At 48.6% G+C, this 23,826-nt stretch overlaps 1 protein-coding gene across 2 annotated transcripts in view; it reads right to left on the bottom strand.

The window, feature by feature from the left end:
- Positions 1-23,826, bottom strand: part of DIS3 (DIS3 homolog, exosome endoribonuclease and 3'-5' exoribonuclease) — an 859,785-nt gene that overhangs the window by 759,765 nt on the left and 76,194 nt on the right. For both annotated transcript variants that reach the window (XM_069639429.1, XM_069639430.1), the window contains one exon: positions 3,363-3,436. In XM_069639429.1, coding sequence (XP_069495530.1) covers positions 3,363-3,436 — 74 coding nt within the window. The remainder of the gene's footprint in view (positions 1-3,362; positions 3,437-23,826) is intronic.

Raw genomic sequence — 23,826 nt, 5'->3', positions numbered from 1 at the left:
CTCTGCATTCAAAAGTGTTTATAATGACTTTTCAGTTTGTTCGCTATTCAAAGTACTTGTAATGGTTTTCATTTCGTTCAGCATTCAAAAGCATGCTCACCGCATATTTGCCTGCCATCCCGGTGTCTCCCACACTCACCGGTCAGAGCTTATGGCGCTGCAAGGTCTCTGCCTCCACGGGTCTCTGCTTTCCTGTGTGTTACCTGGTTTTCCTCTCTCAGCAGCTCTTCGTGGTGTGGCTCGCCAGCGATGCTCCACTTGCAGGTCGGGATTCCTGTGACCACTTTGCTCGGTTATGGCGGTCTCCCTCTCACAGACTGCTCCCAGCTTCTTGCTGCATAAACTCTGCATCTGCACACGGGTCTCAAGCATTCCCCTTGGCACACCGCTGACCTGGAGTTGCTTTCCTGGCTGCTTCGTCGAGCTTCACAGCAGACTCCATTTCCCTCTTTATTCTGGCTTTTAATGTTCCTGCCTCAATGAGTCTTCCAAAAAGGTCTAGACAGCTCATCATTAAAGTAGTAGTCCTGCTTTACTCGTGTTGTCCTCCTCCTCGTCTCAGTACTTGCGTGGGGTCGATATGTGTCTGCATTAATAAAATGAGGATGTGTTCTAGTTATCCTCTTCTTCATCCCAGTAGCATCCTAGTGTGTTTTGGGGCAAGCACAGGGAAAGGGCTGACAAAGGCTATAAAGACTTGAGGGATGGAGGGTTTGTTGTGAAAGGGAAATGGTGCATACCATGTCTCACTTAAGGACGTTATCTCCCCAAGTCCCCTTCTCCCAGGTGATCCTCCCTTGTATATCCAGCCCCAGGGTCAGAATCCACAAGTGATGGCCTTTACCTATCTGTTAGGGAGAATTATCATTTCTGTGCTAACTCCCTTCAACCTTAGAGATCCCAAGCTCTTTTGTTGGACTTTAGGTCTTTAAAATTTTAACCCTGGAATGAGTGAGCCCTTTGTCTCACTCTCTTGTATGTTTTAATCTGATTTGGATTATGTGTTTCCTTTGTTTTTGGAGTCTGACAAAATCCATAGGCATCAACTTTTTGAATGGTGACACACATCTTCAGTGCAGTGTCACAGAGAAATCCTTTAGATTTCTCCTAAGGGTTAAATACCTTTTCATGCGAGAACTACTGTTCCCAAGAATAGTAAAGTGAAATTGACTTTACCCACCTTTTCTCTTTGTAGGTCCAGCACTCCCCATCTAATCAGGAGTGCTAGAGGGTTACGTAGTAGTCCCTTTTCCTACTTACTCATGTAAAAATGTTTATGTTACCGTCACTACTTTAATTGGCTGGTGGCAGTGGTTTAAATTTTCCTACCATTGTGCTTTTCTACCGCAGGCTGAATCCTCAGCTGTAGTATAGCACCCATGGGTGACCATTTTGTCAAAATTGCCCTGGTCGTCTTTTTTCGCCATTTTCCGTTTGTGTGATCTTTCTTGGGTTTTACTCTGTGCGCCAAACCATGTTTAAGCCCTTCGTTCGTTTTACCTTTGGCGGGCTTCAGTACTGAAACCCGCCTCTGACTCTAGTGTGTCTGGAAGGGCAAGAAGTGAGAGGTTCCCGAAACCTCCCTGTCCTTTGTTAGGAATGCCTGAATGCTCCCAGTCCTGAATAGCTGGCTGGCTGTCGTTACAGGACAGCCACCCTGCTGTTTGAGTGACAGCTAGGCTGTGCATGAATGGGAGAAACCTGCTTAAAAGGCGAGGGTTTTGGGACTGAAGACAGTCGACCACTGGGAAGGACATCCAAAGGAAGAAACCGTGAACGAAGCTTGCTTCATCCTCCTGGACCTTTGATTTGCCCGGTGAAGCCCTGCTGCTATGCTGAAACTCCTTTTTCTGATCGACAAGAGAATCTACGGAAGGGACGACTTCTTCTGTTGGGTTGGTGGGACCAACTAACCCCGAGACAAACTCCACTGGAACACCTTCCCCCAACTGGCTGCACTTCTTTGCTGCTGCAGGAACTGAGTGCCAGGGGTCGAGAAATCCGTAGTCTAGTGCAACGTCTGTAAACCGGTCAAAAGCTCCAGGAGTCTCCACAGGACCATCTAGAAGCAGGACGACCAGAGCTTGAGTGCCCTCACCAGAGTGCAGGACTCAAGGCGCGAAGGAAGCCCGACCTGTCTCCAAGATCCGTGGTGGTGCTGTTTACAGAGAGCTGAAATCGCGAAGTGTTGCAGATCCGAAAAGAGCCCGTAGCTGCCGCCGACCTCCGAATTGCTTCTGCAGGAGTCCCCAGACGTCCTCCCTCTTGTCACCACGACTGAGGCCCAGGAACACAGGATATGCATCGCTGCAACCAGACAGAAACCAGATGGACCCTCTTCTAACCAAAGGTACTGTTCTGACTTGGGGTACTTAACTTGTTGTCTGTAGCTTGATATCCTCAGTTGAGACTTGCAGTAGCTGCTTTACTAGAGTTGATCTCAGCTCCAACGTTCACAAGTGTAACAGCTTGTGACCCTACAGTGATTTTTCTTCAACAAACTAACTTTGTGCAAGACCTTTTTTCTATCTAAGAAGTGCCTCAGCTCCATAGACTTTGGCTGTCCTGGCTCCCTGCAGACTCTTCTATTCCATTTGACTGAGTCTTACTGTCCCTCATAGGTGATACATTGGTTTTAAACTAATATTGCTGAGAAAGGTTTTTTATCTAGACTTCATTGGGAGATTTAAAGTGCTCACATGCTCCGAGAACCAGTTTTAAGCTTCATCTTTCCTTTAACCTTTCCTTTTAGCGAACTCAGAATTTACAAAGTGCACTAGTGATATATAAATGCAATTACTGTCCTAGTTAGTGAAGTCACCTCAGGGTGTAGGAAGTGTGTAAGAAGCATCTCTAAAGTATCTACTAACTTTGTATTGATTCCGAACAAGTATTTTAAAGTGTATTTGGTTGCTGGATACACTGCCCTTTTTAAAGAATGCTTATTTAAAAACAACTGTTAAATAATAATTTTAACTAAAAACCTTTGAGTGTAAATGTTACTTGGATACTTGTATTTGTGGATTTCATTGCTACAGCTCTACAGCTCACATTTACCCCTCTTGAGATAAGTCTGGCTGCTCAGTCACACTACCAACTTGTGTAGTACAGACCTATACCAATACATGGGCTACCCAATACCAAGAGGACAGGGGTTGTGTAGTCTCCGCCAGGGTTACTACATCAATTCTTGCCAAACACTAAACACCCGAGAGGAGGCTACAGGTGGAAAAGAAGTGAGCATGCCCTCAGATTCCTCACATAATCCTCTGACATTTTAAAGCTTTACAGCCTGATAAAATTAAGTAGAAAAGTGAACCTAAGAGGTCCGATCAACCGATGGAAAAGCAACACAAACATACCGCTTCATCAGATACACACGCCAGTCGGTCTACAAGTTCGGGATTTGCATCCAGGCTCTTAATGTATTCTTCACCTGAAAGTCAAAACATAATTTTATTACCAATAACCAATATCCTATGAAACGATCATTCACCAAAATAAACCTGAATTTTGTAAAACAAACAATAAGCATTTTTATAAAATGTGAAAAACATCACCACCAATAAAAAAAATTGAAAAACTAAATCTTCATACCCGCGGTAGTGTTAAGCCAGTCAGGGGGGTCAGGATGTGCGGAATCTGCTAGTAAACGTCTATTCTCCTGGCCACCTGAGCCCCCAGTTCGCTGCTATTATTTTGTAAGGATTCCCCCTTGCCCTCGCCCCCACCTGCCTCCCAGTACCCAACTGTCCCCTGCCATCCCATGGCCCCCATCCTCTGCATCCGACTTAACTGCTTGGCCTGGGGCCCGCATCAGAAAATGGACTTTCGCCCTTCTCACTCCCACAGTGTCGGCTGTCTTTTTTTATGCAAGATTTGGGCTTCACAGGTATTGCTAGTCCCAATCTCCCGTCCAAAAAATAAATCCCTTCAACCTGGATACAAATAGCAATCACCTCCATGTTTAGGGGCACACCAGGCCAAAAAAGTTCCAGAGTTGCCCAAGATTTGGGCTTCACAGGTATTGCTAGTCCCAATCTCCCATCCAAAAAATAAATCCCTTCAACCTGGATACAAATAGCAATCACCTCCATGTTTAGGGGCACACAGGGCCAAAAAAGTTCCCAAGTCCCTGCTTTGCCAAGGCCATTACCGGCTCTGTACACCACCAAACATGCAGTACATTGCCTAAATAGTTTGAGGGGAGACTTACAGATTGACCGTGCAAACATCAGGATGCTGGCAGCTGAAAGAGTAAGTTGGTTGTTTGGATTTTTGCAGGCTTATCTGCATGAACAAACGAACGAAAGCCAAAAGGAACGCTGTATGCCAGTAGCTATAAAAATGTTTTTAAAAAAGGTTACTTTTTTAAAAAGCAGAAAGAAATATGGGATACATTACTCACCGTAATCATATTTCTGATGCTTGTATCTGCTTAGATTCACATGCTGTGCTTAGGGCCACATCTAGTGGAAGCTGCAGAGTATTACAGTTGTTGTTTTCGAAACTCGAAAAGGGACGTCGACAGGGCGTGCCAGTAATACTATCCCTAGTGCGACATCCACTGTACCCATGATCCTTCATGCGTCGAGGTCCCTCAGATTGTTATTTTTCTGACATGAGGTAGCATGAAGTGTAGAGCGAGTACAGTTGTATCCAAGCAGATACGTATCAGACAAGCTCATAAGCATCCATGCGCCTTCTCTCCGAGGGGAGGAGGGGTGGGCGCATGTGAATATAAGGAGATACAAGCATCAAAAATTCGATTACGGTGAGTAATGTATCCCTTCTGAGGCTTGTGCAATCTGCTTAGATCACATGCAGTGCATAGATTAGCGAGCAGTGTTAGAAGGTGGTGGTGGGATGTGAGAAGGTTCATGGGCGAACAGTTGTCTTAGAACCGCTTGTCCCACCTGTGCATCTTTCTTGGAATGAGTGTTAATGCAGTAATGCGGAGTGAAAGTGTGTACTGAGCTCCATGTAGCTGCTTTGCAAATGCCGTTGAGAGGGACATTTGCAATGAAAGCCAGAGTGGCTCCTGTGTGGATCCTGTGCTCCTTGTGGAGTGAGCTCTGGGCGTAAAAGGCAGTTTCTTATCTGACAGGGAATAGCACAATTGTATACATCAGACTATCCACCTGGAGATGGCATTCTTTGAAATGCGGTCTCCTTCTCTGCCTGGTGCTATGGAGACAAACAGTTGGTCTGTTTGTCTAAGCGGTCTGGTCTTGGTTACATAGTAAAGGACCGCTCTCCTCACATTTAGTGTGTGGAGCTTAACCTCAGCTGAGCTGGTTGGGTCCTGAAAGAAAGCTGGTAGCTCAATAGACTGGTTACGTGAAATTTAAAGATGAACTTAGGGGAGAACCTAGGGCGGGTACGTAAAACCAGCTTGTCTTTGTGTATAACAAAGAAAGGATCCTGCACTGACAATGCTTGTATTTCACTAACTCTTCTTATGAAGTGATAGCCACTAAGAAAGCAGTCTTGTAAGTTAGGTGTTTAAGACTAGGCTTACGCATCGGATCGAAGGGAGGTCCCATGAGTTTAGCAAGTACAAAGTTGAGATCCCAGCCTGGCGGCGGATTAGAAATTGGAGGGTGAAGTCTCTTGACCCCTTCCATGAATGCCTTGATGACAGGCACCTTCCACCACGACACCTTACTGTGGGAGGTGGTGGAGGCTGACAAGGCCGCCAGGTGGACCTTTAAAGAGTTGAATACTAACCCTGAATCTAGCAAGTGGAGCATGTAAGATAGAATGTGGGATGGAGCACATTCTATGGGGTTAATTTGTTTAGACTGGCACCAAATTACAAATCTCCTCCACTTGTCGAAATAACAGTACCTAGTGTTATGCTTTCTTGCTTCCTTCAAGATATCCATACACCTTTGTGGTAGATTAAGATGTCCAAACTCTTCAAGAGCCATGCTGCCAAGTTCACTGAGTGAGGTTGAGGGTGAACTGTTAGTCCCCCGTGCTGAGTGAGCAGATTGTACAGGCACAGGATTGACCATGGCCAGTTTGCACAGATGTGGATACCAGGGTTGCCTTGCCTGTATAGGAGCAACTAGGATGAGCGTCACCTGTTCCTTGTGTATCTTGTTCACCACCTTCCTCATGAGAGGTGTTGGAGTAGGGGAGGGGGGGGGGGGGGAGCAGAAGCAAATTTCCCTGACCAGTTCATCCATAGGGCATTCCCCTTGGAGACTGGCATGGGGAACCTGGATGCTAAGTCTGAGCATTGACTGTTTTAGTTTGTAGCGAACAAGTCTATTGTGGGGAAACCCCATTGGGAGAAGATGTGTTCTACGACCCCTGCGTGTAGTTGCCACTCATGCTCTTCTGGTAGGGGATCTCTGCTCAATGAGTCTGCCAGAGAGTCGAGTTATCCTGGAACGTGCTGGGACAATAGGAATATCTTCCGTTTGAGTGCCAATTTCTCATTTGTTGCGCAAGCCTGGACAGATTTGGAGAACGTGTGCCCCCTGTTTGTTAATGTAAAACATTGCTGTAGTGCTGTCTGTCAGGACTTGGACAGATTGGTTCGCTAGGTGAACTTCGAATGCCTGAAGGGCTTTGAATACTGCCAGTAGTTCTAGCAGATTGATGTGGTTCTGTGCCGCTGCACGAGACCACAGACCCTGAGCTGTGTGGTGAAGTTAATGAGCCCCCCCCCCGCGAGTGAGGCATCTGTTGAGACAATCGCCTGTACTTCCGGATCGTAGAAGGGTTTCCCCTTCAACAGATTTTTTCTTGTCCACCAGCAAAGATTTTGTACAAGTGTTGGCGGAATGACCACTAGATCGTCCCATTGACCACTTGCCTGAGACCACTGTTTTGCCAACCACTCCTGCATGGGTCGCATGCGCAGGCGCGCGTGAGGTACCAGGTAAATGCAAGATGCCATCATACCTAGCAAACGCATTGTTTTGCGCACTTTTATCTGGCGGCCGGCCTGATAATGCAGTATTTGCAGTAACATGTTTTGGACTCTTTCCTCTGACGGAAAGACCAATCCCTCTTGTGTGCTTAAGACAGCTCCTAGTAACTGTTTGGTTGTGCTTGGCACTAGGCTTGATTTTTTTCTCGATGGAGAAGCCCAATTGAAAGAGAAGGTTGATGGTTCTTTGAATGTTTTGCCTGCAAATTAGGGGAGACTCCCTGTAATCAGTCAGTCGTCCAGGAAAGGGTACACTGGGATTGCCTCCCTGCGCAGGTGTGCTGCCACCACCGCCAGTAGCTTTGTGAATACCCTTGTAGGAGATGCTATTCCAAAGGGCAGCACTTTGAATTGGTAGTGCTGGTTCGCTATCTTGAAACGCAAGAATCTTCTGTGCGCTGGGAACATTGAAATATGAAAATAGGCATCTTTCATATCTGGCGTTCCCATGTAATCCAACTTTCTTTTTTAGTAGAGGGATTACCTCTTGTAGTGTAGTCATGCAGAACTTTTGTGGCTTGACCTATTTATTTGCAGGGCGCACATCTAATGCTGGGCGCATAGTTAGATCTTTCTTTGGCACAAGGAATTAAGTTGAATAAATACCCCTGTTTACCTGGTTGGCCGGGACGATTTCGATGGCGTCCTTTCCTCGAGGAGGATGCGCTGGTCTTCTTTGGAGTGGGTCTTTTGGCGTGGGGGTTCTTCTGGGGTTGCTCTAGGCGCTCTATACAATATCCTCTTGCTACGGTGGACAGCACCCATCTGTCTGAGGGGATTCCCTCCCATGCTTGGGTGAAGTTGGAAATGCGCCCTCCTACTGGAGAGGCATGGAAGGGCACCCAAAGCGGGATGTCATAGTTTCTGAGGTGGGGTACCACCTCTGGAGGAGGAACCCCTTCCTTGGCTGCAAGATTTATGTGGTCCTCTCTGGTAATTCTGAGAGGCTTGGCCTTGATTATTTCCCCACACTGTTCCCCGACTTTGGATGTAGTTGGAACCCCTCTGGGAGAATTGTCAGCGTGAGCGATGAAAATTTACATTTCCCCTTTGGCCAGGAGGTTTATTGGACAATTGTCCCAATGACTTTAGAGTGTCATATTCTTCCTTGGCTGTCTTCAAGGCGTCCTCGACGGCCTAGCCAAAGAGAACATTGGGCTCGACGGGCATGTTAATGAGAGTAGCCTTTCAGAGAGGTTAAGTCAGAGCCGTACCAGCTGTTGCACTTGAAGGTAGGCTTCATTCAGATCCTCATGACAGGGGCAAGGATATCAAGGGTGGTAGTGATAGAAAGGTGAAGATTAGCAAGAGCAGAGTCAGTGTGGGAGTCAGAGGAAGAAGTGGGAGGGGGAATGTAAGTGGAGGCAAAGGCATTGTCACGACCCTCGCCCAAAACCCCCTCTGGCAAACCCATTGGCCAGGTGGAGTCAGGACTCGGGCCTCTAGAGCCTGACATCCTCTTCAAAAGCCTATGGCGCCAGGCTCATACACCATGAAAAACAATGTTCTTGGGAACTACTTTATTGTATTGTCAGCCAACATGGAGGCATCCACATAGCTTGGTTCCTAAGAACCAAGCTATGCGGTCTAGTGTTTTGGGTGTGGTAGCCTAGGGACTACTTTACCTGGACTATTTTGTTGGGGCTATTTAAACCACACCCGAGCAAGACAACACGCTTCGCGTTACTTTGCAGCTTGCAACGTGACGCTCACCGTGTCCAGCTATTCCCTCAAACCTCGGAGAAGCAGAACCTGCAAGGAGACAAAAGGAACATCATTAGCAGCAGCATCTTACCTGCAGTCTTCATCTTTAACCACTCGCAGCTACTGAGAACAGCTTCCTCGAATCTGCACGCCTCCCGGACAGAACAACCTGAAAAGGAAGATAGAGGCAACATTAAAGAAAGCAGTAGAGACATTTACAAATTACGAACTGCTCAAAAGGCTTACCTGGCTGGTCGCCTCTCGGCTGGCACCACTCCGGACATTCCACTCACGCTGAAGAACACCGCAACCTACAAGGAAGGAAAACACAGGTTAGCAAAGGCAAGACTTTGAAGCGCTGCGCATAGCGCTTACTTACCGCATCATAGCACTCTTAATGCGCCATCATTTACCAGCGGGGCTCAACCAAGCCAGTTCTCCGCGCTGAAGCGCTGCATATCTAAGGGAGAAAAAAGATACATTTTAAACAAAGAAAGGCATGCAGGATAGCAACAAAACTAAAGAACAGCAATAAGACCTACCTGAACAATATCAAACGGGCCGGCTTCAGTGAAGTAACTGGACCGCACTCGCCCATGAAAGACAACGCGCCCCTGCAAAGAAGGCAGGATGGAGAGCACGCCTAATTCTACCACAAGGTGAGGAGAGGGCGCCAGGGGGACTAAAATCATACGGGGGTGGAGGGAGGATACTTACCCCAGTCGGTCAGTCTTGAACACAGTCCTCCTGTATTTTCAGGCAGAACCTTCCGCCGGGACCACATCAGGGCAAAGCTGAGAAGCATACCAGCTAGTAACCCAGCTGGGTGGCGTCCCTGTGGATACCAGGTGAGCGTAACAGGCATCAAATGACACTCGATCATTGTCGAATGACGGTGAAGGAGACCGGCAGTGAAGGCGGAGGCTTAGTAAGGGGACCTAAAAGGTCGAGCTGAGAGGACAGAAGGGAATGATCAGACCAGTAAAGGGGAGTAGTGAGAAGGTTGGAGATAGGAATGTCCGAAGAAATTAGGGCATCCAGGGTATGTCCGGCAGAGTGCGTCGGGCCAGAGGGATGAATGGTGAGGGAGAGTGTTGCAAACGTTGCGAAGAGTCCAAAGGCAACCACGGGAGCATCAAGGTGGACATTGAAGGGGGGGCGTGGCTAACTGGCCATGTAACAGGTCGTGCCTGATGGGAGCTGCTCCGAAGATCCGACATTGATCCGTGCTTACACATACTGAAAACGACCATCCTACCTCAATAATTGAATCATAGGCGTGTGAACAGTGTCTCTGCCACCGCTGGAAATACAGAGCTGATCGGGTGAGCAGTAACATTGTAACGAGAGATGGAACGTTCGGCGACCCTGACATGTTGTTTCTAAAATGGCGGACAACAATGGGCGAGCGGCCTCGGACGCGATCCAGAAGGAGAGAATGCAGCGTGAATCGGGACACATTGTTGCCTAAAGTCGGTCTGCCGACTGAACGGGTGGCTGCGACCGGGCGTGTGGCCGCGCAGCCTGAGAGGAGCAGAAGAGCGTGTGTGCTAGCACTGTTGCTGTGGAAGCCGTGCATATAGAAGTTGGGGGCCGGTGACTGGAAGCTTTGCGGCCCCCCCAACAGCGTGGGGAACGAGTGAGCAGCACCCTGCTGCCTGCGAGCGCAGACGCAGTGCATGCGCCGCGTACGAAAGGTGGAGGCGCAGCTGAAAGCCGGGGCAGCGGACAGCTGCCGTGTGTTCGCTGATAGAGCAGAGGCCTGAGGAACGGGTGTCGGGCGCCTGGGAAGCATATACTGACACCCGATACAGTGCCGGGACTCATCGAGTCCAGTGAAGCTGGGCACCGGGCCGCGCACAATAGGGGAGCTGTGCGACCTTTTGAAACACATTTCCTTGTTTTTCCGGTGCGATGTATGGGGGAGGGCCCCCATCGTCGCTGGATGCACCAGCATCACACATAACAGTGCCTGCAGAACGAAGGATAGTATCCTGCTGCCACAAACAATAAAAAAAAGGTACTTAAGGGAAACGGAAATCGGATTGCCGTCATTGATATGTTCTTTCCTCCTCACGGCAAGCCAGCTGGAGGGGAGGCACCGGTAAAGAAGCACTGTGGGAACGAAGTGCAGCGGCCCTTGGTGTTGCCATAGAGGAGACCGGAGGCCTGGGGTCAGGCAGCAATTATAACAGCCATTGGGCATAAAGGGGCCCACTGAAGTGCCTAAAGCAGGTGGATTGGAGGGCTGTGTTTGCGAGAAAAGGAAAAGGAGAGGGCTCCCTGCATCAATCGAGGTGAATAACCTGTACAACATAGAGATTGTACCCCAAAAGCGCAATCTGATTGGCGCAAGGTGTGGAATTGCGTGGGGGGATGCAACCCACTTGAGTGCATCGCTCAGTGCGCAGGTATCCATGAGAGCACCCGAACTAATTACTGAAACCGGTATTGCCCCATAAAAGTTACAGTGGAACAGAGCAGTGGGCTTGCTGTGCTATGGATAGAGCAGTGCGCCCTGAACCACAAGATGACTGGACAAGTGGTCAAAGGCAAGAGCAAGCAACCTACGATGAAGGCGTTTGCCAAGGCGCAGCAGTCTCCAGCCGCATCGGCGACAGCGGACGCAGGTGTATCCATGGGACGCCCAACTGGTACTGATAATCACCATATACTGGCCGCCATAACAGAACTAAAGAACTCCTGGGGGATAGCAATGGCAGACTTAAGGACCTCCCTAGAGGCTAAGATCGATGCGGTGGGGATAGATGTAAACTTGCTACGACAGGATGTCAGGGCGCTGGCGGACAGAACAAGTACCCTGGAAAGTGCGGTCAAAACTAACACTACCACCAGCACTGACAATGCAAAAGAAGTCCATATACTAAAGCAGCAAGTGGCTAACTTGGAGAACCATGCGGAGGAGGCGGAAGGGAGAGCGAGAAGTAACAACATTCGAGTGGTTGGTCTGCCGGAAGGTGAGGAAGGGCAGGATCCTACAGACTATGTGGAGAACATGATCCTGCAGGAAATAGGCGCTGACAAACTTTCGCAAGGATTCACGGTGGAACGTGCACATAGAGCCCTCACGAGGAAACCAAAGCCCGGAGCGCCCCCTCGAGCAATAATCGCCAAAATTTTGAACTATAAAGTCCGCGAGAAGATTTTGGAGTATTTCAGGAAAGGAGGAACGATAGATAGGGCTTCGGCTACCATCACTGCATATCCGGATTATACAATGCTAGTCCAGAGGCAGAGATATAGCTATGTAGCATTGAAGAGACAGTTGCGCGCGGCTGGAATGAAATATATGCTTCTGTACCCTGCAAGATTGAAAATACTACACAAGAGTCGAATGTTTTTCTTTGATACCCCAGAGGAGGCCACTGCATGGCTAGACCAGCAGGGCTGCCCGGAACAGGATGCTGCACAGCCTCAAGGAGAATAAGATAAGTGACTGAAACAATTCATGCATACTAGAGATGAGTAGTGCGGACACCAGGTTCGGATGTCCTTGATCCTATCGAATAACATTGGACTGGAATATAGAGCCTTGATTGTATGGGCAAATTAGATATTAGTGTGTATCTGGATTGTGGCAAATGGGAGCGGCAGAACATAGGCACCTAACCCCCAATAGCAGTAGAAGTAGAAGGATAGTCATTAGGGCTACCTCACCTGCTGAGCTTCGAGTAGAGGCTATTGCCAGAAAGGGCTAGATGCGGGGGTGCCATAGATCCAGGGATGGAGCTGGGCAATTGTTTGGGGGGTGAAGTTTGGGAAGGGAAGGGTGGTGGGAGGGAGAAGGGAAGGGTTGTTTGTAGTTAAGGGTAGTTTGAATTGGGGTACGAGCCTATATAGACAGATACAAGGACGAGTGTTGGTCCGCACTGTTGGGAGGAGACTGGGAACTCTAGCAGGCCATGGGGGACCTTAAAATAATTACATGGAATGTCAGGGGCCTCAATAATTACTTAAAGAGAAACAAAGTTATGCTGTATTTGCGCAGGCAAAAGATAGATATCGCACTGCTACAAGAGACCCACCTGACACGGGAAAAGTTGGAAACAGTTGTGAAGAAATGGAAGGGGGTTGTGGTGGGCTCAACTTATTCTGCCTATGCTAGAGGAGTGCTCACCTGGGTGGCTCCGCATGTCCCATTTCATGTGTTGCAAGTAACCGCGGAGCCAGATGGGAGGATGGTCATGCTGAGGGGGTTGGTGGAGAACAGGGAGATGAGCATTGTGAATACATACGCCCCCAACCAGAACACGACAACATACTATAAAACCCTGAGTACTAACCTTAGCATGTGTATGGGGAGTGCGGTGATCTGGGGTGGGGATTTTAATTGTGTACTAAACCCTAAAGTAGACCGATCGGAAGTTCGATAGACCTGCCGCGGCGGCAAGAGCGCTGCAGACATTGCTAGATGACTTTGGTCTGGCAGATGTGTGGAGAATGAAACACCCCCAAGAAAGACAGTACTCGCACTATTCTGCCCGACAACAATTACACACGAGGCTAGACTACGTCTTTGCCACGTCAGAAATAATGATGGAGACAGTGCAGGCAACCGGGATAGCAAGATATCGACAGCTGTCTTGGCAAGTAGACTAAGGAGAATTATAGGTAAGCTAATACACCCTGATCAGACGGGCTACGTCCCGAATAGGAACATAACTCCTAATCACAGACGACTCCATCAGATTGTTGAATGGGGGAACGGGAATAAGAGTGAAATGGCAATAGTGTCCTTAGACGCTGTGAAGGCCTTCGACTCTATCAAATGGCCATGGCTGCTGGCGGCCTTGGCGAGTTATGGTATGGGGCCTGCATACGCAAGATGGGCAAAGATGCTATATAGTGAACCACTGGCCAGGGTCAAGACAGGAGCAGTTATTTCCGAGAAGTGGCAATTAAGCAGAGGTACCAGACAGGGGTGCCCATGGTCCCCTATGCTGTACATATTAGCCTTGGAGCCTTTGGCGATATACCTCAGACAACAGTATGACACCATAGGCATCGAGGTGGGAGGGGAGCGACATTTGATCTCCTTGTAGGCGGTTGATTTTCTACTGTACCTAAGGCACGCGGAAGAGAATCTTCAGTATATCTTAGAAGTCATGGATAGATATGCGGGGTTGTCAGGCATAGCGGTAAACCCTCAGAAATCTATTATTTTCCCGCTGGGTGGTTACAAGGGGATCCCTGTCGGGCGGCTGCCGGTGTTGCAAATTCCTTGGGCGGTTGATACTTTTCGGTACCTTGGGATAGATGTATACCACACGGTGGAGGAAGAACATAGGCACAATACCGAGGCAGCCGTAGTGAAAATTGAGAACAGTATGAAATTTTGGGCGAAGTTGCCCCTGGCAATGATGGGACGAGGGGCAATGCTTAAGATGGTGTTCCTGCCCAGGCTCCTGCATCATTTCGGGAACATTCCGCACCTGATACCTAAGAAGTTTTTCACCAAACTAAACGGCATATTCAGGGACTTACTGTGGCATGGCACCAGAAAGAGTGGCACTATGGAAGCTGCAGAACTTTTATGATAGGGGAGGAATAAAACTGCCTAACTATGAGGTCTATTACGGAGCGAGCCAACTACAGTATGTCGCCAAATGGCTCTCAGATGAAGTGACCCCTGAATCCAGGTTGTTTGGGGCAGACTGTTCCCCATTTTACTTAAAGGAGGTGATTTGGCTGCCCAAGACAGAAATGGAAGCGCGCCCTAAAATGATGTTGCTTGGGTGGAGGATGTGGCGCAGAGCGTGCCAGATGATGGGAAACCCAGTCCCATGCTCCCAGCAGATGCCGTTGGTTGCGTTGGCTGGGGGAGATGCGCAGCTGCGGATGACAATTAGGAACCACTGGGAACTGGTGGGATTGGTAACGATGGGAGATGTCTGGAGGGATGGGATCATCATAAATTTTGAAGAGCTAGTAGAGGAGATGGGGTTACATGTAGGTCAATACATTACTTATCATAGAATGGTGCAGAAGTTTAAGAAAACTTGGCCTGAAACAGTACTGGAGGTAGAGCCAGACGTTACCATAGACACGATATACGACATAGCGGAGGGTGGGCATGAGATCGCCAGATTGTATGAGATGATGATGTCCAAGGTTGAAAGGGAATTAACGCAACTGAGACTAGACTAGGAAGCGGAAGTAGGTGCCCCGATGGAGGACGGGATGTGGGAGCGTGCCCTGGGTTATCATAAAAAGGCGTCAAGAAACGCTAGATTAATACAGATACAACTATATATTACGCATAGGGCGTACATGACACCCCTGAAGATATCGAGGTTTGAAGGTGCCAGGAGACAGACATGTCCTAAATGCGATGCAGAGCGGGCTGACATGGTGCATTTGTTCTGGTCCTGCCCGGTGATCGAGTGTTTCTGGGGAGACATAGCGAGGAAACTAGCGGGTAAGGGGGGTCAATATTGTTATAGACTCAGCCTGGGCGTGCTTGCTGGGGGGGTTCCCCAGACCGCAGAAGCTTAGACATGTCAATAAACTGAAGGATTTAGCATATGTACTGGCAAAGAGAAGGATTGCCATGGGATGGAAAGCTTGTCATAGACCACGGGTAGAGATATGGTGGAAGGAGCTGCAGAAGTGGGCGGAAGCGGAGACCATGGTATGGCAGGAGGCAAGCAACACAGGGGGAGAGGAAGAAGTAGGAACCCTGATGGCATGGAAATTGTTGATAGCGGAACTGTTCGGAACGTTACAAGATCAGACAGAATCCTCCGGAAAGGAGACCCCACCACATGGAGCGGATACGGAGTGAATGGTACAATTATGCTCGTAAGGGGGGGTGGGATAAAGGGAACAGTGACTAAAATTGTGTAATGAAAATGTGTAATTATATTAGTGACATTTGCACTGTGTGTTTGGTTTGTATTGGTTTTATTTGTTTGGATATGCAATAAAAAATTTTTTTTTTTTTAAAAAGGTGGATATTGAAGTCACCATGGAGGAGATGGTTAGAGCTAGGGGCAAGAAGGGGCTGAAGAGAGATCAGACCACACTTGAGAGGAAGAACAAACCAGACCAGGGTGTCTGTAGATAGTGGTGATAGCCAGAGAGGGTAGGAGAGACGCCAAGCCTGCAGACGAGGCATTCAAAGGAAAAATAGGAAAGAGTAGGAATGATAGTGGCAGGGATCCACTCAGGGAAGATCAAGGCCACTCTGCCTCCGGGCCGATTGGATATGGGATAGGAGAGGATCTTGTAACCCTCAGAGAGGAGTGTGAACCACATCTCGGTGAGAGCGAGAACGTCGAGGTCAAAGTCTTCGAGGAGGAGACATATCAGAAGCATATTTGACGGCAGAGTGAGAGTTGAGGGTGTTATGCTCACCTGGTATCCACGGTGACGCCACCCAGCCCTGGTTGGATGATTTGCACTCTCAAACCCTCTCCCGGTCCCTTGGTAAGGCCTCTGGTTAAAGATGGGTCTGCAATATAGGAGAGCTGGATTCAATACCAGATTGTCTTTATGTTTTCCCACCTCCCTTGGCCTCAACTCCTTCCTCCCCCTTGGGCCCTCTCCTCACCTCAATATTGTAAAAGGCGGATTCTCCGTCCTCCCCCTCGTGGCAGGGGTGCGTAGAGGTGGGGGGGGGGGGGGCGAGCAGCGACCAAGTTACTTCACTGATGCAAGCCCCCCTGTGGGAATCCAGGCCTGCTGCGACTCCGTAGGTTTGCTGCTTTACAGTCTTCATATGCAGTTCTTATGTTCCTCTTAGTTTGAATAATAATGTCTCGCTTCTTTCCTTTTAGGTATGGAAAGGTATTTTGGTGTTGTCATGCAGTTTGAATACGAGCATGGGCCGGTAGGCGAAAGCGCAGTGTGCACACAATGCTGTCCGGTGAGTAATGTGCGATGCGCGGCGCTGTTTCGCCTTTTATATTGCTATCCTGTCTCTTTTCTCTCCTTGCAGGTTGCGATGTTCCTTGCTGAGCGCCGTAATGTTCCAGCAAGGATACTGACCAGGAGCTGACTAACCAGGTAAGAATTGTGTGGCTTTCTTCATTCGGGAGGAAACGTGAGTAAACGCTTACTAATGCTGTCTTTCTTTCTCCTCTTTCCAGGATATGGTATTCCAGGATGCATGCCATGCTGGATGATGGAGTTCATACCTTCAGATGAGTGGAACTGAAGTCAGCGATGGATTGAAGACAGGATACTGTTCCCAGTAAGTTTCGCAGTGTTCTTTCTCTCTCTCTCTCTCTCTGCAGGTCCTTTGTTTCAGGGAAGCTTGCATCAAACAACTGGACACGGTGAGCGTTACGCTGCCCAAAGCAGAATAACGCAAAGCATGTTCTGCTGTTTGGGTGCGGTTTAAATAGTCTCAGGTAAAGTAGTCCAGGTAAAATAGTCCCAGGCCTGCCACACCCAAAGTAGTCCAGGTAAAGTAGTCCCAGGCCTGCCACAGCCAAAAGACTAGACCGCATAGCTCAGTTCCTTGTAACTGAGCTATGTGTGTCCCTCCATGTTAGCTGAACCCCCACACCCCCCCAAATTAAATAATCCCAAGTAAATAGTCCCATTCTAATGTTGGTCTTCATGATGGTTATGAGCCTGGAGCCAAAGGCGCCAGGACTGACTCTAAGAGAGTCTTGGATGAGGTTTTAAGGCCTTTGACCTGCCCTAACTGGAAGGCTGACTTGCCAGTGAGGGCCAGGGGCAAGGGTCATGACTGAGGGTGGCTAGGTGGAGCAGGTTGCCTCCTTTGAAGGACTTCCGTGGAGGGGTACAGGGACGTGGTACGCCAGTCAGAGATGGAGAGAGTGGGGAGGAGAGAGGGGTGGGTTATAGGAGGAGTGGCTGGAGAAGGGAGGAAGTTGAGGAGAGACAGAAGACGCCTGTCCAGAAAGAGAATGGTGGGCCGAGAGCCCTGGGCCATGGCAGTGCCATTATGATAGACATTAATGATGCACATGGAAGAAAAGCCTGCCAAGAGCACTTACCATCTGGTGCCCCCATTATTCTGATTTGAAAAGAAAGGAAAGAGGACAGACACCAAATGTGGAGTCCATAGGTCCAGAGAGGGAACAACAAAGATGATATCAGTGACTGTCTGCCTGGAAAAGACATTGATGTAGATGTCAGCAATAGGCAGGCCTGGATTGGCGGCCAGGAAGCCCTTTATGAACTTTGTTCTTCAAGGCTTTGAGAGTGAGGCAGGATAGATGAGAGTAGCAGTTGGGAAAAATAGGTGAAATAGAGAGCACCATGCAAGGAAGGAGAAGGCGCAGGATAGCAAGCGAGAGAAGGAGAAAGGCACTACGCAATGCACGGCAAACTCACAAGGCGGCCAAGCAGTGAAACAGAAGAGGTTGAGGACATGAAGGCAGCAAAGACTGTGTCCAGGCTCTTCAGGGCCCCCTCATGAAATTCAGACCAGCATTGCAACTGGAAAGGAGCTGAGCCAAGTGGTTTGTGTGGGAGCTGGATAGGAGACGTCGGTCAAGGAGCAGGGGAAGTCAGAGACATCTCATGGAGACCCCACCTCCACCAATCCTCCATGGATGTGTTGAATAAAGCTGGGGATCGTGGAACCAACCCCTTGATCTGATGTTGCAGATCAAGGCTTTTCCCTGAGAGGAGAAATACACTATTGGGGAGGAGGAAGTGTAAGACCCACACAGTCACCGATTGCAATAGCCTCCCCTCAAACCCTCGCAGGGTGGAGGGGGGGGCAGCCGCAGTGCACAGGTTTTTCACTTTGTGCAGGTACCAGGGATCAAGCCGCTATGCCCATGTGCTCCAACCCAGACTTTGGCCCCCTGCAGGCACAAGTGCAAGCACCCACCAGTTATTGGGGGTGGGGGGTAGGCAGGGCGTGGCCTGAGCTCATGCAGTGAAGTCATGGCTGCACCGAACTCCCACCATAATCCTGCTCACAGATCCCGATTGAGGCAACAAAAGCATTTTCTGGAGATTCCAAAATCATATTCTTGCAGGGGAACCCAATCTCTACAGGAGCAGCTTCGTCACAGAGACAAACGGAGTGGGGAGAGTGATAAGACGCGTAGGAGATGCAGCGAGCTTCTCCCAATGGCCAAGGCTACATAGAGAGTTTACACCTAGCTGTATGGATGCTGGGCATCCCGCGACGGACGTTTGAGGGATGCCTGCCCTGAACTTTGAAAATCACCTGCATTCTGTCAAAGTGGACTGAGGCGCTGTCGACCCCGGCCCAGGATAACTGTAGTACGGGCATACCTCTGGAGCTCCTACATTGAGAATGTAATCCCTCACAAAATTGGCCCTGGGAAGTTATCACAGGGCTTTGCGGTGGAAAAGAGAACAACAATCACTTCTGAAAAAAAAACCACCAGGGTCCTACCTCAGGGTCCTACCCCAGACCCATCATAGCCAAAATATGAAACTTCAGGGACAGGGAAGTGATCCTGCAGTTCTCCAGGGAGGGGAGCGAAATACAAAGACAACTCAAAGATCACCATGTACCCACACTATACACCAGCAGTGCAAAAAGAGAGGAACATGTTTATTCCCACCAAGGCAAGGCTCAGGCAACTGGGGCTTGAATATATGCTGATGTACCGGGCTAGGATGAAGGTGCTGTACAGTGGCAAATAACACTTGTTCGATAGCCCAGATGCGATAAACATGTGGCTTGAGCATAATAATTTGCTGGATATGGAGGGTAAGGACCCTTGAAAGGATAACGGAGCTGCCCTCCAGACCCTCTTGGGAGAGAAGTGTTAGGCAAAGTTTGAATGCAGTACCCTCTGGGAGCACTACAAGCAACTATGACTACAGGTGTAAGCAAACCAACCTTTGGTATAAGTCTGTACTACACAGTTTTGGTAGCATGTTGAGCAGCCAGGCTTATCTCAAGAGGGGAAATGTGAGCAGTAATTATGTTACACAGAGGTCTACTATCACAGGTATTCAAATAGACTCTTACACTTGAGGATTCTTCTATAATAATGAATCATTTATCAGTTCAATTATAAAACACTCAATAGACGCAGGCAATCATAATAACAAATATACTTCAATACTGTACACCCTTAAGTTTCTGAATCAGATAAGACCCTTTTGGGATGGCCCACAGACAACCTACAACCACAGGTAACTTGAGTAACAAGGGTGCTGGGGACATGAGTATCTTACTGTTGGCATTCAGAATACTTTTCAAGAGGAGTAAAGGGCAAAGGTTATTAGAACATAAAAGGTTACAATTATTCTTAGACAGTGCAAATACTTGCAGTTCACCAGCAGAGTCGATTCAATTCAATAGGCTAGGCCAAAGTCAATGGGCTCAAGTCTTGGATAGGATAAAGCAGTTCCGGTAGTTAAACGGAAAAGTCTCTGCACAAGTTCTTAGAAGTAGTTTGCAGCAACAAGAATCATATGTTGGGTCACAAGCTGATTAGGCCTGTGAGTTGCAAAAGTTCCAAGAGAATGTAAGGTTAAATTTACTTTACTAGTCTTTTTAAATTCCTAGACCCAGCACACACCATCTTCCTATAGAGTGCTGGAGGGGTTACCTAGTATCCCGTGTGTCTAGAAACTCATGTAGCAGTCACATGCTACCCTTTCCTATCAAAATGGCTGGTGGCAGTGGTTTTACAAACTACCATGATTTATCCCGACTGTTAGGGAGAATTCTCACCCAAGTGCTAAATTCCCTCTACCTTAGAGCCCTCCAGCTCTTTTGCTATATTTTGGGACTTTGAACTTTTCATTTTTAATGTGTTTTACTCTTTTGTTCTTTGGTTATGGAGTTTGACAACCCCATAAGGCATCATCTTGCACATTTATGAGAATTCTCCCTAACAGTGAGCTTGGTCAGACTCGTTCAGGTTGCTAACTGGCACCAGCCTGTTGCTGGCTCACTTGCCTTAGCTCAACCGCCTCCAACTCCCGCAGGGTCAGTCACTTCTCCAAGCAACGAGTTGGTGGTAGATCTCTCACCTCGGCTGGGGCCTCCCTCGGGAACAGCCTTCCTGCCTCCCTGAAACTTGAGGAGAACCATCTCTGGTTCCAGAAGCACCTCAAAACCTTCCTCTTTGCTTCTGCTTTCTCTCCCCCTATCCCCTGCTGAAATCCAGGCTAAACCTGTACTGGCTACATGGCCACCCTTTGTGACTTTGGGCCCAGGCCCCGTCATTTGCACACCTGCACTGCCTCCCCCTTGCAACCCCGCACCTGGGGACTGTATTCTGTATCCCTACAGTCCCCCACCAGCACTTATGTCTTCTCTTACAATGCACTTGCCACCATCATGCAGTTTATTTCTCTTATTTATTCTACTATCCTATGTACTGCACTTTCCCCTCTCCCTTCCCCCTCGCACTTTTTCCTTTCCCCCTTCCCATGCACTTGCGTGATCTGAATGACACTTGGCCTAGTAAGATCGTTGTCCGTTTTCCCTCTGTTCCCCCTCCCTTGCCTCGTTGCGCCTTGAAACACTTGTGTATAGGCGCGTTATAAATGCCATACCATATCATATCATGGTAGGCCTAAGGCGTACAGGCGTGTGCCAACAGGGACCTCCTGTTGGGCAATGTTCTTTTGAGTTTGGTTCATTGTTCTGTTTTTTGTGCGAGTTGTGTTGTACGGTTTGCTCTGTATCGCTGCTCGACTATGGGGAGGAGATAATGCATGTTTCTTATGAATGCACCGAGTGTGTTGGAAAAAGATCTGGGTGTGCAGGCCTCGCACCTCAAGTCGGGATATCTAGGGCTGACATGCCAATTCACTGGGGAAGCAGTTTGGGAACTGGGATGGCGGTGCTGACAGAGTTTGTCATGACATGGAATGTTAGGGGTATGTGTTCCTACATGCACATAAACAGGATGAAATCATATTTACGCAGAAAGAAACTAACTATAGCGTTATTGCAAGAGACCTATATCACGGCGGAAAGCCCGCTGGGGAGGAACGTGACACAGAGCCACATATTCTAAGTTTGCAAGAGGGGTCTTCACGTGGATAGACGAGGCGATACCATTCCAATTGCTAGAAATGGAAGAAGACAAGGAAGGGAGATACTTAATACTACAGGCTTACTGCGACAATCCGGAACCATATTGTGAATTCCTACTTCCCAAATCATGGCATTGAAACGGGACGCACTAGTCATATGGGGAGGCGATTTCAACTGCGTAAGAAATGCAACTACTCTTTTTTTCCAAGTACATTTTTTTTAGCATTTTCAAAACATTTCCACTCCCCCCCCCCACCTTCCTGTCACCCCTGCCCAGTCCGATTTTGACCCTTCGTTCGTCCCCCCCCCCTCCTTCCATATCTTCCTCCTCCTTTGATTCTTGCGCTCCCTTAGGTTGTTGGAAGTCCCCTCTTTTTAGGAGACCAGCGACCCTAGCTCCCCTGGAATTAATGTCCAAGAATAATCACAATAGCCCAACAGTCTCATTCTCCTCGGGCACCAAGCCCCCCTGGCTCCTTTCTGTAGAAACATCAGCACCAGGGACCAATCAGCCAAATAGCCTTGGTGATCAACTTTTAGAAAGTAAGATACCCATTCAAGAGCTGCAAAGTTCCACACTCTTCCCACCCATTCGTGCTCTTTCGGGTGGTCCTTTGATTTCCACTTTTGTGCTAGTACTAGTGCTTCCGCCATGATCAGGATCACGTAAATTTGTGTTGCGCTCTCAAGGGCAGTTCATCCAAGGTTCCTCCTATGCCTATCATTGCCATGCCTCTATTACTCCCTCCCTCTACTCCGAGGGTTTCCTCTAGTGCCTCTTGTATTACCATCAATACTGTTGGATACGCGGGCATTCCCACCAGATACGATTCCAGGTTCCTTCCATTCCACATTCCCTCCAGCATGAGTTGGACACTGAGGGGTAGAATTTGTGGTGTTTTACTGGGGTTAGGTGCCATTGTAGCACAAGCTTTACCCATATTTCTTGAATCTGGAGGGACCTCGTAAGTTTGGGAATATTGGACCACAGACTTTTTGTTAGGAAAGATTTCATTTATGTGTAATTTTCCCTCCAATTATGGACTCCCCAAACTTTGCTTTTGTTTGGCTAGCCTAATCATACTTTTTTCAGTGGTGCCCAGCCTTCTGCTGAACTCCCCTGGGCTTTTGCTCACTTGTTATGGGGAAACTGACACATCTTTCAGACTGTCAGTACTGGGAAACTATGTCTTTGACTATGTTGCCATTTCTTTGTAACTTTTTAACAGTGCGCAATGTACCTTCCTGTATAATGCGCTGGGGTCCCTTTTTGGTTTAAGGCTCGAGACACCCTCAAAGGATTTTTTGGGTGACTGTGCGAGTGTGCCTGGGACGAACTGTTGGAATCAGTTACTTTTTCTAATGTTTTACTTATTTTTACTGAGTTAAACCGTGTTTGCTGCGTTTGGCTGAAGACTGTGGCCAGGTGCGAAAATGGGCGAGCCACAAAGTCTTTTGTTCTGTCCCAGGCCCATTTTGTCCCTTGCCTTTACCCAGGTCGAGTAACCCGGGTGTTTTTTATTTGGGCATGCAGCCTCCCGCAAAAACCAATCTCTTTCGCAGGCTTCTGGCGGTCACGTATGTGTGCCCAGGAAGAGGGCTGGGACTGTCTAGACCCAATCCACACTAGTGGTCCCAGGATTTCTGGAGTGCCGGAATGACAAACCACTGTGGGCCGTGATTGGTCCACGTCTGGGATTCCTACAAGAGAGCAGATCTTCTATTGGAAGTCCTCGATTTTGGCGTGAAGCTAATCTTGGATAAGAGAAGGGGCTCCGCAGCCATTCCAGGTCGATCACCTATGTTCTCACTGATCTACAGAAGGAGCCAAGACTCCTGCACAAAGAAACATACAAGCGAAACCGCTGAAGACGCTTTGGAAGGTTTTGGCACCCTTAGCCCTCTGCTGTCCCTTCGGATCCCTGCATTCTTCATCGAACCAGAAGGCCGGCCAAGGCGCTTTGCACTTTTGGAGTAGTGGGACCAACTACTCTATGCGCCCCCCTTGCTACCCCACCGAACAAGCCTCTTTGGAAGTGTTCCTAGGACATCCAGTGAACTGTCCAGTTCTACCTCAGGGTATCCTGCAGAACCGCCGCAGTCTTGAGTGCAAACCCGGGACTTGGGACATCGCTTGCCTGTGGTCCTGTGCATCCTCCTGCCACATTTTGCAGGCCTAGCTCCATTGGGT

The sequence above is a fragment of the Ambystoma mexicanum genome, chromosome 7q, assembly GCF_040938575.1.
Source record: "Ambystoma mexicanum isolate Mex_15411 chromosome 7q, UKY_AmexF1_1, whole genome shotgun sequence".
Lineage (NCBI taxonomy): Eukaryota > Metazoa > Chordata > Amphibia > Caudata > Ambystomatidae > Ambystoma > Ambystoma mexicanum.
The sequence above is the reverse complement of the archived record's forward strand: the minus strand, read 5'-3'. Positions and strand labels throughout refer to the sequence as shown.